Raw genomic sequence first — 16,345 nt, forward strand, 5'->3', positions numbered from 1 at the left:
GGGTTTAAATGAAGAGGAATGAATGGATGGGGAATGAATTATATACCGAACGGATGAGTTATCATACAATGGACCCGAAAGTTCATCCCATAAATTCTGGTCACTGAAAAGGGAATCGTCATGTTTATGGTATTGGACGAAACTTTACCTTTCCGCGCCGAGTGATTAATGGCCCTCTAGAATTTCGGAAGGATAAATTGGGAAACGAAATTGAGAGAGAGAGAGAGAGAGAGAGTGAGTCCCGGAAACTCAAGAACTGTCCCACTTTGCAAACCCGACGAGATAATTGGTTCCAGTAATAGGAGAGGAATAAAGCAACCAGACGGTTTCCTCTGACTGGTCCATATTCTGAGGCCATTTTGGGAACTGGAATTAGATTTTGGAATGGGGATCTGTTCAGGAATATGACGACGTACGGCAGCTTTCATTAACACGGGGGCTTTTGGGCCTATGGAATATCTGTAAAGTCTTCTACTGCAGAGAAAAGAAGAATCTTGGAAGTTTTCTAGTGACCAGACCTCTTGTGGGACTGAAGAAGAAGAAGAAGAAGAAGAAGATATTCAAGAAAACTTTAAACTATAACAGGAAACGAATGGGGGGTCCCCCCAGGTGGGCCAAAAGAGGGCTGAAATGAGAGCCTCCCAAAATCAAGAAATATGTCGTGCAGGAATTTCTTTGTGGGATTTTGTCCCTGAACTTTGCACGAAATGATGCCAATGAATTCAGACTTTTACTTTCAAACTTCCAGATTTTTAGACTTTTAGACTTCTACATTTTTAGACTTTCAAACTTCTAGACTTAGACATTCAGGCCTTGTGAATTTCAGACTTCCAGACTGTCGTTCAGACTTTCAGACTTTTAGGCTTTCGGGCTTCCAGACTTTCACACCTTTAGATTTCTAGACTTTTCGACCTTCAGACTTCCAAACCTTTAGACCGTCAGGCTTCCAGACCTTTAGACTTTCAGGTTTCCAGACTTTTTGGCCATCAGACTTCCAGACTTTTAGTCCCTCAGACTTCCAGACTTTTAGACCATCAGGCTTCCAGACTTTTAGACCATCAGACTTCCAGACTTAGACCTTCAGACTTCCAGCCATTTAGACCATCAGACTTCCAGACTTTTAGGCCTTCAGACTTCCAGATTTTTTGGCCTTCAGACTTCCATACTTTTATACCTTCAGACTTCCAGACTTTTAGACCATCAGACTTCCAGGCATTTAGACTTTCAGACTTTCAGACATTTAGACTTTCAGACTTCTCGACTTTTAGACCTTCAGACTTCCAGACTTTTAGATCATCAGACTTTTAAACTCATATTTCCAGACTTTTAGGCCTTCAGACTTCCAGACTTTTTGGCCTTCAGACTTCCAGGCTTTTTCGACCTCCAGACTTCCAGTCTTTTTGACCATCAGCTTTCCAGAGTTTTAAACTTTCAGACTTTTAGGCCATCAGACTTTTAGGCCATCAGACTTCCAGACTTTTAGACCATCAGACTTTCAGACTTCCAGACTTTTAGGAGCCTTCCATACTTTTAGACCTTCAAACTTTCAGACTTCCAGACTTATAGACCTTCAGCATTCCAGACTTTTCGACCTTCAGACTACCAGACTTTTAGACCATCAGACTTCCAGACCATCAGACTTCCAGACTTTTTGACCTTCAGACTTCCAGACTTTTAGCCCACCAGGCTTCCAGACTTTTAGATTTTCAGTCTTCCAGACGTTTAGACCTCGAGACTCCTAAACATTCAGGTTTCCATAGTGTCAGACTGTCAGGCTACAGGAATTTTAAACTTTCAGACTCCCAGAATTATAGACTTCCAGGCTTCAAAACTTCTAGACCTCAAGACTTGGAGACTTTTAGGCTTCCAGTGTTCCACACTTTTAGACTTAGACTTTTAGACTTCTAGACTTTCAGGCTTCCAGAATTTTAGACTCTGACTTCCAGACTTTTTAGACTTCTAGACTTTCAGCCGTAAATATGCCAAATACTCAAGGTTCTTCGACGCCATATCCAGTCACTGTATCAGAACTCCTTATCCAGGGAATTTTCTTAATAAAAATTCGCTGATTCAAAGCGAAACATAAATAACAATAAGTAATATATTGTTCATCTCTTATTCACAAAAGTCAAGAATAATATCTCTCTCTCTCTCTCTCTCTCTCTCTCTCTCTCTCTCTCTCTCTCTCTCTCTCTCTCTCTCTCTCTCTCTCAGGAACGTCTTACGAAGACTTAGTTCTTAGGGTCCTCTCAAAACTCGGAATAATTCCAAGCACCCTTCAGTCCTACTTCTAGGAATATGGAATCCTCTTCTTCTTCTTCTAATGAATCTAGACCATTTTCTTGATGCATTATGTGACTTGCTGTATTTTGTATCTTAATGTGTCCTGTATCTTGGTGTATTCTGTATCTTAATGTATTCTGTGCTGTAATGTATTCTGCATCTTAATGCATTTTGTATCGTGGTGTATTCTGTATTTTAAAGTTTCTGTATCTTAATGTATTCTGTATCGGTTGCTCCAAGACCTAGTTGATTCGTGTTTCATTGTGACGGGGTCAAGTTGGGTGACCTTTTCAGTGACCTTTGTTTGACCCTTGTTTGCCACCTGGGGTCATCTGCTCATTGACAGGTATGTCTGTCTGCTTGAGACTTTTGGATTTTATTTAATTAAATTTCTCTTTACCTGAGGAATTTTTTTTTATTTAGTTTTGTAGTTTTCTTTTTGCTTTTGTAGTCCTGGTGTCATGCTTGTATTATATATATATATATATATATATATATATATATATATATATATATATATATATATATATATATATATATATATATATATATGTGGGTTATAGACATAATCAACTCACAATCACGTGTGGAACAGAAATGAATCTCTGAATCACATCAGGATCAAACCCAGGTCTTGTAATTAAAAGACCTTGGTTCTGATCCTGATGTGAGTCAGATATTTACATGTATATATATATATATATATATATATATATATATATATATATATATATATATATATATATATATATATATATATATATGGCGTATATTCCATAGATGTATCAATTTTAACAAGCTTTTTAGGTCGTGCGAAGATATGCAATTTCCCGCATAATGCAAAGAGTATAAACTTAAAAATGCAATAAATAGTATAGATAACTTAACTACGATTTTTTTCTTTAGTTTTTATCAGAATTGCATAAATTTCAAGTAGTTCCTCCCAGCACTTTTTCTTTGCTATTTTGTCATAATCATCTGATGTCATGTCCCCCATGGCTGGACGTTTTTTTCAGCTTCATCAGAGAAAATGTCGGTGTCAAAGCGACTAGTTTCCATTTGGGCGTGTGGAGCAGGCAAATCCGCCCGGTCCATATGAATAGACACTATTAAACGCGTGTATCTCGAACCGCGCGGTTGCTGACGGAACAGCGCGGACGCAACCGCCACTTGTGAACAGGGCTTAAATGGTCACACATCGCCTGCTGTAGAAAATGCTGGGAAAAGATGTTTCTCGAAAGTGCTGTCAAAATGCTCTTTTAAAGAGCTGTTAAAATGCGGTTCGAAGGTACTGTTAAAATGCGGTTCGACAGTGCTGTTAAAAATGCTGCTCGAAAATGCTGTTAAAAGATACTGTCCAAAAATGTTGCGGAAAGGTGCTGTTAAAAGATGCTGTCCAAAAATGTTGTGGAACGATGCTGTTAAAAATGCTGCTCGAAATGCTGTTAAAAGTTTCTGATCTAAACTGCTGTCAAAAGATGCTGTTATGAAATGCTGCTAAAATCTTCTTGAAATATGCTGTTCGAAAATGCTGTTAAATATGTTGTTCGAAAGTGCTGTTAAAATGCTATACGGAAATACTGTTAAAAGATGCTGTTCAAAATGATGTTAAAAATGATGTCAGAAATTGCTGTTAAAATGCTCTTTCGGAAATGCTGTTAAAAATGCTATTTGAAAGTGCTATTGAAATGCTGTTCCAAAGGGCTTTTAAAATGCTGTTGGAAGATGCTGACCGAAAGGGCTGTTAAAATGCTATTGAAAGACTGTTCGAAAGTGCAGTTAAAATGCTGTTCGGAACTGCTGTTAAAATCCTCTTCGAAAGTACTTTTAAAATGCTGTTCAAAAGTGTTTCTAAAATGCTGTTAAAATATTGTTTGAAAGTGCTCTTAGATGCTGGTCGAAAATGTTATTAAAAGGTACTGTTAAAATGCTGTTCGATAATGCTGTTAAAAATGCTGTTCGAAAATGTTAAACATGCTGTTCGAAAATCTTGTTAAAGGATGCTGTACGAAAAGGCTGTTAAAATGTGCAAAAATGTTAAAAGATTCAGTTCGAAAATGCTGTTAAGATGCTGTTAAAATGCTGTTCAAAAATGCTTTTCATGCTGTTCACCCTACAGAAGAATCCCCTTCAATTCTCTTTACGTTCTTTCAGAAATTCTCTGCGAATTTCGTGACAGCGAAACAAAAATGAGAGATTAAAGCATAAAAAAGGATTTGAAACTGGCAGAGAGAGAGAGAGAGAGAGAGAGAGAGAGAGAGAGAGAGAGAGAGAGAGAGAGAGATAAATAAACGCCACTCTGGAAAAGGATTGCAAGATTTACTGTCCATTAAGAAGACGAATTCGACGTAATGATAAGATGATGAATCCTTTCTTCTTAAAAAAAAAAGAAAAAAGAAAAAAAATTTTCAGGACGAGATAAGAGGACGAAGAATTTCGTCCAAAAAAAAAGAAAGATAAAATATATATATAAAAAAACAGGGGAATCTTCCAAGAGCTAAAAACCTCAATGACTTAAAAACTTGTTTGATCTCAGACTCGTCTCTGCTTTGGTTCCAACTTTGTCTGAAACAGGAGTTTTGTGTGTGTGTGTGTATACGCCTAAGAGAGGTTAGCGCCGTCAGTGCACCTCACATGGTGCACTGTAGGCATTAATAAAGGGTTATTGCAGCGTCCATTCGGCCCCTAGCTACACCCACTGTTTAACCTTGCTGTTCAACACCTCTAAGACAAGAAAAACTACTGAGCAAAAAATTAAATACATCAGAATTTCCCCCTCCACAACAAGGAAAAACACATCTCGCTTGGGAAAAATCTATGTTTTCTTCTCTTATGAACAAAATACTCAGCGGAAAGCGGCTTCTTAGATGAGCAAGATATCTGTTTAAACTCTCCTGTCGCAGTTTTTTCTTTCTTCCTAAGCAAATCGCCTCAGGAGCGATGAATGTTTACTCACAAAATGAACTTCCATTCGCTGAAGGAAGTTTGAGGCAACTGAAAAGAATTAGAACAGGTTTTAGATGTGTCGTTCGATTCCGTAAAACTTCGTCTGTGTACAAATGCTTCAACTACAGGGATCGAGTTTCTGTCCTGCTTTTTATTGGTCAAAAAGAGATTTGATGTTTGAGTGAACTTTAAACACGAGTGAGTGAACTTTGCAAAGAGAGTCGAGTCTCCTGTGAAGGTTCTGATATTACCTAGATGCGTAAGGCATAGGTCTACATTTTGAATGTCTCAGATTTCAACATTTTGCTTTTTTTTTGCTTCTTCCTGAGTGAAACCAACAATTTGTTTAATATGTTAGTGTGTGTATTTGTGTGTGTGTGTGTGTGTGTACAATGTAATGGTACGTTATTCTCCATCGTGTTATTTCATAAGTATAATCGTTAACTTAAATTCAGGAGAATGGTCAGAATTTTTCTCAGCAGACATTCATTGGATTTCATTCTTATATACCAATAATTATTATTATTTCATCATATATATATATATATATATATATATATATATATACACAGTATATATATATGTATATATATATATATATATATATATATATATATATATATATATATATATATATATATATATATATATATATATATGTATATATATATATGTATATATATATGTATATATATATATATATATATATATATATATATATATATATATATATATATATATATATATATATATATATATATATATCTTGAATAAACTTTGTGAGATAATTTTGTAGAAGCCAAATTTGTGTCCTGCCTTGCAATTCCCACGTGATGCAAGTTGATGGGTAAATTTTAATTTATGAGCCTATTTTTTCTTTAGTTAAATCATTACAAATCCTTCATTATTTCTAATGTTCCATAAAATAAATTAGTCAGAAATGTAAAGAATATTATGAATAGAAACTTTCATTCATCGTAGATCTACAAAAAATAAGACAAAATTGAACGATTTTGTAAATCGAAACATTGTGAAGGAGGCCCCAATCACACCTGGCCATTTCAGATAAGCAAATCCCCACCCAATCAGCACAGAATCCGGGGCTAATCCTACACTGAACGCACGCCAGCAAAACAAGTAAATCCTTTTTGGCAAGAATCCATTAATGGAATCTAACTTTAATGGATTTGTTAAGGAATACGAGAGAGGGACTCGAATTCTTCTTCTCTCCTTTCCGTTAGAATCTGGTGGGCATTATTGGTTCCCCGGAGTCGTGGGATGTCACACATTGATTATTCCAGAGTTTTCTTCTTCTTTATTTTATCTGTGGCGATTTATTTATTGCCTGTCGTTATTGCTTGCCATTAGGCGGCTTCTGGAACGCAATTAGTGGGGTTCTGTCTTAAATTGTGGATGTTGGCTACTGATGGTTTGACTCATGAGTCTAAAGTAGCGGGCGCGGGTATTTAAAGAACACACACATATATTATATATATATATATATATATATATATATATATATATATATATATATATATATATATATATATATATATATATATAAACAGTGCTCGCTATCGCCCGCATTTGCTAGTTCCCATATCCATACCGTACCCATACCCATACCCATATCTGTATCATAACCATATCCGTCCATACCCATGCCCATATCCGTACCATACCCATATCTGTACCATATCCATACCCATACCCATATCTGTACCATACCCATACTTATACCCATACTCATATCTGTACCATACCCGTATCTGTACCATACCCATACTTATACCCATGCCCGTATCTGTACCATACCCATACCCATATTTGTACCATATCCATACCTATACCCGTATCCCTACCATACCCATACTTATACCCATACCCATATCTGTACAATATCCATACCCATACCCATATCTGTACCCTACCCACACCTCTACCATACCCATATCTGTACCATATCCAACCCATACCCATGGGAAAAGGGAGGGGGAAGGGAAGGGTTAAGGGGAAGGGATAAGGGAGGGAAGGGTTAAGGGGGAGGGGGACGATGGATGGAGAAGGAGAGGTGGGAGGGGATTATCGTGTTTCCATGAGGGAGTTGAGGTGGTAGGGGAGGGGGTGTGTTAAGGGGCCACCCTGCTTAAACTAGTTTTTGGGGTAGGGGTGGGAGGAATGGGGACACACACGCAGAAATAAAGTCAAGGAAATTAATATTATAGATATACTGTATATATTTTTTCATGGCCACAGTGACTTTTTAACTTTCATATTTATTTAAGATAATAATTCGGTCTAGACCTATTACTAGTACTATTAAACATATAAGTATCTTATTCACTTAACGTGAAAATTATTTCCATACAAGATTTTTAAATCATAAAAACAAACGTTTTGGGTGAAAAACATTTTACTAAATAAAAATATTTCCATACAAGATATATAAATCACAAAACAATACAAAAGTTTTGGATGAAAAACATTACTAAATAAGGTCGAAGAACAGACTTAATGAATGTTAAAGTATAAGACATTCTTGATTCTCATTGACTAAAAACTGAAGTATTGTAGTCTTCATTGAAAGACTGTAGACTTTGTTGAAACACTGTAGATTTTATTTAAATACTTTAGACTTTATTTAAATACTTTAGATCCCGCCATACTAAGAGAGAAGAAGGAAAGCGTTCCCTCTTCCGAGAGTGAGAGCAGAAACGGCTCCTCTCCAAGGTGAGAGAGAAAACTTGACTGAGACCATTCCGTTATTTTATCCGGGCAGGAGAAAAGGAAAGATTTAGCCTAATTTATTTCAAGGATCAATTTAAACTTACACCCTTTCTGTTCAGTCCTACGAATCCTTCGGACGAAGACTTTGGAAATGCAGTTTTACAATTATGAAAGACTTTGGAAAACGTAGACTTAAAGGCGCCGCATTTGTAAGGTTTAATCATTATATATCATCTCTTCTGTAGGCCTAACATAAACTTTATGACTTTGGTTACATCTATTAGAGTCCAGCGTTCTTTGCAGTTAAGCCCCGCCCACTGCTTACGTCATGACCATCCCTTAGAGCTAATTGGCTGGCAATGGTTTCGAAAAGTTGGTTAATCTGTGGTTCTCTTCATGTTCATCAATATTGCAATGGTTGTTACCGAATTAAATTACGTTCTGCAGATTATCAAAAGGAAACGTTTTATTATCCCGTGAAATAAAATCGTAATACGCATCTCAATAAAGGTGGTTATAAAAAAAAAGGAAGATATGAACGAAGTCAGGAGTGTTCCGCGATGCTTTACAGCGTTGTGTTTCGTAAAGGAGGTTCACCTGAACACGGAGGTGACGCAGGGAATGTCTGCGTTCGAATCGGTGCACTTGAATCACTGGACAATGATAATTACCGTCTGCTATTGTCAAGCGTGTTCACCATTCTAAACTTAAACACAAAGACTTTCTCAGACCTATGCAGACTGATATTTCATATTGATTTCAGGAAATTTTACGACATTTTAACAGTCATAAAATCGATTTCACTGCACTCGTTTACACATTCGGAGGGATGACGTGACGCAGGGAATGTCTGCGTTCGAATCGGTGCACATGAATCACTGGACAATGATAATTACCGTCTGCTATTGTCAAGTGTGTTCACCATTCTAAACTTAAACACAAGGACTTTCTCAGACCTATGTAGACTGATATTTCGTATTGATTTCAGGAAATTTTACGACATTTTAACAGTCATAAAATCGATTTCACTGCACTCGTTTACACATTCGGAGGGATGACGAGCAGTGATTGCACTCTACAAAACCTGTATATGACTATGTTTAACTTAAAGTTTTACAGTATAATAGGCTGTACGAGTAACATTGGATATAATTTGCTGAGAATTTTCTTAAGGATGTTATCTTCTTTCGAAATAACAGGGTCATAAAAATGGACGTAGACCTATAATGTCCTATGTCTTTTTGTCGGTTTACGCAGCTTATGGCGTTTGGATTATAGGCCTATCTTATACTCAGTCGTTTTATTGTGGTTAAGCTTATTTTTTTTTTTTTGGTGCTTGTAATTTTGTGTCTTCGAAAACTTTTCATATGGTGACCTACAACTGCAGAATAAACATAGACCCATTCATAAAATACTGGCGTAAAGAATTATCTGCCTACTCTTGTCAATTGAAATTTAGTGATTTGTTTTAATTGAAAGTAACCGAGATCTTTATGAATATAGTCTACGCTATAATGTTCTCCTAACAACAGAGAGAGAGAGAGAGAGAGAGAGAGAGAGAGAGAGAGAGAGAATATATCTACTGGCTCATGTATCCTTTTGTCCAACAGGGTAACCTATAAGAATGCCCCCAAAAGCAAATGAACATCATGGGCTACTCGCAGACTGGTTTGGGTCCTCTCATACATAACTTTTCCAGCTATCATTTATTTGTTTATTTCGTCACGTATCTTATGGTGCCTTCCTACCATAGCCTTCATTTTCGTAGAAATGCTGCAGTAGCCTTATATTCACTATCACAGTAATATAATTTGTTATCCCTTTTGTAAATATATTTTCAATATATTTCATTGAGAGCAGTTTGATAGTTGTGTGTAAGGCTGAGACAGTCCTATGTTTGATGTGGTGTGTCATTGGCTACGTGCCTATAAGTTTTACTTTTATTGTCTGTGGTTATAAGTGGCGTTACAATTACTATGGCCATCCACGCATGTCTGTGCATGTGCACTTGCTTATACGTGTAAATTCCACTTTATATTATGCATTATATATAGTGGAGTTGAAACTACATTAATTAAAAGTGACTCTATTTCCAACAGATACGGGAAGAAAAGTATTTGCGATAAGAAATTGACGTGTAGGCCCCATGTCCTGTCATGTTCTCAAAATATAAGAATTTAATGTGTGTTCCTATGACCTGTCATTGCCTCAGTATATAAGAAATTGACGTGTAGGTCTACGACCTGTCATTGCATCAAAATATAAGAATTTGATGTGTGGTCCTATGACCTGTCATTGCCTCAATAAATAAGAAATTGACGTGTAGGTCTGCGACCTGTCATGTTCTCAAAATATAAGAATTTAATGTGTGGTTCTATGACCTGTCATTGCCTCAGTATATAAGAAATTGACGTGTAGGTCTGCGACCTGTCATGTTCTCAAAATATAAGAATTTAATGTGTGGTCCTCTGACCTGTCATTGAATCAGTATATAAAATTGACGTGTAGGTCTACGACCTGTCATGTTCTCAAAATATAAGAATTTAATGTGTGGTCCTATGACCTGTCATTGCCTCAGTATATAAGAAATTGACGTGTAGGTCTGCGACCTGTCATGTTCTCAAAATATAAGAATTTAATGTGTGGTCCTGTGACCTGTCATTGCCTCAGTATATAAGAAATTGACGTGTAGGTCTACGACCTGTCATTGCATCAAAATATAAGAATTTATGTGTAGTCCTATGACCTGTCATTGCTTCAATATATAAGAAATTGACGTGTAGGTCTGCGACCTGTCATGTTCTCAAAATATAAGAATTTAATGTGTGGTCCTATGACCTGTCATTGCCTCAAAATATAAGAAATGGACGTATAGGCCTAATCTCTCAATGATATTACCATTTGACATGGCTGCATAAGTCTATACTTCATTTCAATTAATGTAGCTGTGGGATCGCTTATGTAGGCCAACACCAATTAAAAAAAAAAAAAAAAAGGTGCTTCTGTATTTAGGCTCCGCATGACAGATTAAAAAAGATGCACAGACTAAATGATCCAAGATCTTACTAATGCTATATATATATATATATATATATATATATATATATATATATATATATATATATATATATATATATATATATATATATATCTTAATATATCTTTTATCGGAGATATCAATTGCATTCTTCACAACTCCGGGAACTCAAATCTGTGTTGTCATCTTTCATGAACGACGCTCAGCATGACCGAACGGAGTCAAATCCGTTCTGGTAATCATTTGGACTGCTAACTAGTTTGACGTCATTCACCCCTCGACAGCTAACCAATCACTGGCGTGCAGTGGGCGGGGCTTGGCTGCAAAGAGCGGTGGACTCTGCTATAATAAAACTACTGTTTCATCTCGACGTTAAGTACTGAGTTAAACACGAAAAAGGTAATATAGAGAGAATTATAGAAATTGCAACATAGGCCTAACGTTAAATATGACTTGAGTCGCGTCTAATAAAAGTGCTGTTTCATCATCTGTCGACGTTAAATACTGAGTTAAACGCGAAAGTTAATATAGAGAGAATTATAGAAATTGCAACATAGGCCTAACGTTAAATATATGACTTGAGTTGCGTCTAATAAAACTACTGTTTCATCCTGACGTTAAGTACTGAGTTAAACACGAAAGTTAATATAGAGAGAATTATAGAAATTGCAACATAGGCCTAACGTTAAATATTTGACTTGAGTTGCGTCTAATAAAACTGCTGTTTCATCTCGACGGTAAGTACTGAGTTAAACGCGAAAGTTAATATAGAGAGAATTATAGAAATTGCAACATTGGCCTAACGTTAAATATTTGACTTGAGTTAGTCTAATAAAACTGCTGTTTCATGTCGACGTTAAGTACTGAGTTAAACACGAAAGTTAATATATAGAGAATTATAGAAATTGCAACATAGGCCTAACGTTAAAATATATGACGTGGGTTGCGTCTAATAAAACTGCTGTTTCATCTCGACGTTAATTTAGAGAATTTAGAGAGAATGATAGAAATTGCAACATAGGCCTAACGTTAAATATATGACTTTGGTTGCGTCTAATAAAACTACTGTTTCATCCTGACGTTAAGTACTGAGTTAAAACACGAAAGTTAGTATAGAGAGAATTATAGAAATTGCAACATAGGCCTAGCGTTAAATATTTGACTTGAGTTGCGTCTAATAACACTGCTGGTTTCATGTCGACGTTAAGTACTGAGTTAAACACGAAAGTTAATATATAGAGAATTACAGAAATCGCAATTCATTTTAAAGAAATAATGGATTCGTGTCCAGTAATGCAAGTATTAATCAGGTTAGCCTGACAAGTATATAGGATTTAGACTCGGCTTGACAGCTGGTTCATGGCTAGAGCTGACATGTACAGTTTAGGAGTTCGTCAAAATCCATAAAAATTAGAGTAATTACGTGCACAGTTGTATGTTACCTGCTGATTCGTTCTTTATTGTTATATATTTATTCTGTCATAAGTTCGCACCATACCCAGGCTACCAGTGAAGCCAGAATAATGCAGTTCAATCAACTATGTCATGTTGAAAGCATAGCGGGAGAGTGGAGTACGTGAAATGTGGCGTTGAAGTACCGTAGACTTTGTCAGCCACATTGGAATAAATATGTCTAGTGACGAGAATCATAGATTCTGTTTTGATGTAAAACAAGATGAAGAATTTAGATACCTCTCTGTTTTCGAGTACATTCTAAACTCATATTTATGCTGTGAGTCTTAGTCTGCATATATTAGAGGAGTCATCCTTCTCTCCATTACTCTTAATGATTACAACTCAAGTTTTGTGTTCTGAAAATATTATTCAGACTTGTAGTTTTGCATTTAAAGCCCTCAAATATGAAGCTACATGAATAATAATAATAATAATAATAATAATAATAATAATAATAATAATAATAATAATAATAATAATAATAATAATAATTATTATTATTATTATTATTATTATTATTATTATTATTATTATTATTATTATTATTATTATAATAATAAACTGTCAGTACCGAACCCAGAGACCTTTCCAGCGAAAGAGAAGGGGATTGCCAGTAATCTCATTATCAGCTTAACCTTCCCCGTGAACTAAAAAATGGATATTTGGTAATATACATTAACATACAAGTGTTGGCATTTATAATGAACAGGATAATGACAATCTTTTAAACAGGGTTAATGAACGTGAAACCACAGGCATGTGAAAAATATGACTTGCTCTCATTAATGCTTAAGAATTTCATTGTGATTTTTATTATTTATTTTTAATAATGAAGAGAGACGTAATTTATTAATGCTTAAGAAATTTCATTTTTATTTTTATTTTTAGTTTTCAATGATGAAAAGATACGGATAATTTACTTTGACTCGCTTAGAAAAATTTGTATGAAGAAGCCTCCAGGTAATTTAGGCGTCACAATATTTACGGTCAGAGCCTTCCAGTGCTCCTTGGAGCGTGAACGTTAAATATTTTTCCATTATAAAGATTATAAGCGCTAACTCCAACTCTGCAATTTTGGAGGTTTGCAAAATAGGCGATGAAGATTTTGGGGAGAGTAGGCGTTTCCTGTTACATCAAAACAAATTAGAAAAATTAAAAATGAACTAAATTTTCGTACCCAGAGAGAGAGAGAGAGAGAGAGAGAGAGAGAGAGAGAGAGAGAGAGAGAGGTCCTAGGTTTACTGAAGTTATAATATATATATATATATATATATATATATATATATATATATATATATATATATATATATATATATATATATATATATATATATATATATATATATATATATATATATATATATATAATATATATATATATATAAACTTGTAACTTGGGATGAGTTTGCAAGCCCCATAACCTCTGCGTCAGCTAGAAAAAGTAAAACGAATCTCAGTATAACGTTTTTAACCTATTAAATCATTCTTTAGTCTCGATGTGAGCAAAACTATTTTGACATCTTCTTAAGTCTCTCTCTCTCTCTCTCTCTCTCTCTCTCTCTCTCTCTCTCTCTCTCTCTCTCTCTCTCTCTCTCTCTCTGCTGTTTAAGATGAGTTTCCTTGTGGCTGTAATTCTAATTAAAATACTGATGATGACTACAGAAGAATCTGTATATGTATATGTATATATATATATATATATATATATATATATATATATATATATGTGTGTGTGTGTGTGTGTGTATGTATGTATGTATATATATTATGTATGTCTGTGCGTGCAAAATTAAATGCAAGAATGATGAAATTTCCTCTTAACTAGGCTACTATTCTCACATTCCTTAAGATACAACAACAAATTAGTCCAGCAATCACTGTCAAAAGCCAAATCGCAGTGACAGTCCTTTCTTGACCTCCACGTGACTGCCTTGTCTAAGACAATATTCACATCAGAAAGAGGAAACACGAAGCTCCTGATGTGTGACACATAATGATGAGGAATTATGAGATTCTTCAGCTACGGTTCATGACTGAGACTCGGCTTAGAGTACCTGGAAAGCTGTGAGGACCCCAGAATTTAGAAGTTGTGGCTCCCAGTTATCGGAGCACTCAGCCCGAATGGAGAGCAATAGTGTCTGAATCATTTTCCGGTCGCTGTTTTGTAATTGGTATGCGTGAAAATGAGAGCAAATGAAGAAGGACAGAAAAGCCAGACGAATGAATAGACATTTTCTCAAAGGTCTTCCATTGTCTCTCCTTCTGGCGTGAAAGGGGAAAAATTTAGCAGTAATAAGATAATGGACTGGAACTGAATGAAATGCGTTCTGTGCAACTCTGGAAATATGGGAAGATAAACAAGAACTTTAGATTTGGACTGTCACTGCATATAATGACAGGGTTAATGACTCTCTCTCTCTCTCTCTCTCTCTCTCTCTCTCTCTCTCTCTCTCTCTCTGCAACTCTCTGGAAATATGGGAAGACAAAAAGAACTTTGGATTTGGACTGTCACTTGGGTTCGCCTCTTGCTTCTTACAACAAGCAATCCAGCTGTTCTCTCTCTCTCTCTCTCTCTCTCTCTCTCTCTCTCTCTCTCTCTCTCTCTCTCTCTCTCTCTCTCTCATGATCCTTGCGCATTTAATTGCACCTCAAAAATCTCTCAGCGGGTTCATTTGAGACCAAATCGAGTCATCTATCAGATGCTAATGCTCCATCTGAGCAAGCAGTGAGAATAACGTCAAGAGCAAATGGTCAAAGGAGGAATCAGAGTTCCCTTCTTCAGTGTGGAAATTAATTGCCGCCAAATTATTCGGATTGCAAGCTAGTGTTAATAAGCAACGCCTTGCATACATTCGCTTGCACTTATTTTAATAATTGCTTATAAATGAACCTTTATGGATCTTTGGTTATTTATTAATTTTTACTTACATTTGCATTCAAAATGCAAGCGATAACTTATATGCAAAACTTTATCAGTGAAGTCGTGCATTAGGGAGAATTTATGATGAGAAACCTCTCAGTAAAAATTCACTGTATGCGATTGTATCTTTGCATTTTTGTTCAAACAACAGATACTCATTATTTTCCACGGTACTTGTCACTCAGCTGTCAACAGTGAATTGTTTAGAATATCTATTGGTAAAACAAGTAATACTGTTTGTTAGCTGAGTAAGCTAAACCTGAAAGAAGGATTTCGACAGAATATGCTCAGCTAATTGGCCCCTCTAGTACCATGCAACTGGAACTACTCATAAACAGTGGGAATTTGTTTGAGAGTTAATGGTTGTGTTATCAAATACATATACACAAACAGTTAGCTGTTTTGAATTTAATTGGTCCTCTTGGGATGGGTCAAGGTAAAACACGCGACAAGTGTCTGATGGAATAACAAAATATGACATAGACCTCTGAGGTGTCATACGCAATCCAGTCTCAAAGTCATTAAGACCTCTGAGATGTCACACGCAATCCAGTCTCGAAGTCATTAAAACCTCTGAGGTGTCATACACAATCCAGTCTCGAAGTCATTAAGACCTCTGAGGTGCCATATGCAATCCAATCTCGAAGTCATTAAGACCTCTGAGGTGTCATACACAATCCAGTCTCGAAGTCATTAAGACCTCTGAGGTGTCATACGCAATCCAGTCTCGAAGTCATTAAGACCTCTGAGATGTCACACGCAATCCAGTCTCGAAGTCATTAAAACCTCTGAGGTGTCGTACGCAATCCAGTCTCGAAGTCATTAAGACCTCTGAGGTGCCATATGCAATCCAATCTCGAAGTCATTAAGACCTCTGAGGTGTCATACGCAATCCAGTCTCGAAGTCATTAAGACCTCTGAGGTGTCATACCTAATCCAGTCTCGAAGTCATTAAGACCTCTGAGATGTCACACGCA

General features: G+C 36.0%; 1 protein-coding gene across 1 annotated transcript in view; it reads left to right on the plus strand.

Moving 5' to 3' along the window:
- The window catches only part of LOC136846270 (uncharacterized), a 6,629-nt gene extending 4,721 nt beyond the window's left edge, over window positions 1-1,908 (plus strand). The window contains exons 2-3 of the mRNA XM_067117078.1: window positions 919-1,212; window positions 1,663-1,908. Coding sequence (XP_066973179.1) covers window positions 919-1,212; window positions 1,663-1,908 — 540 coding nt within the window. The remainder of the gene's footprint in view (window positions 1-918; window positions 1,213-1,662) is intronic.
- The last annotated feature ends 14,437 nt before the right edge of the window (window positions 1,909-16,345 follow it).

The sequence above is a fragment of the Macrobrachium rosenbergii genome, chromosome 15 (assembly GCF_040412425.1).
Source record: "Macrobrachium rosenbergii isolate ZJJX-2024 chromosome 15, ASM4041242v1, whole genome shotgun sequence".
Taxonomy (NCBI): domain Eukaryota; kingdom Metazoa; phylum Arthropoda; class Malacostraca; order Decapoda; family Palaemonidae; genus Macrobrachium; species Macrobrachium rosenbergii.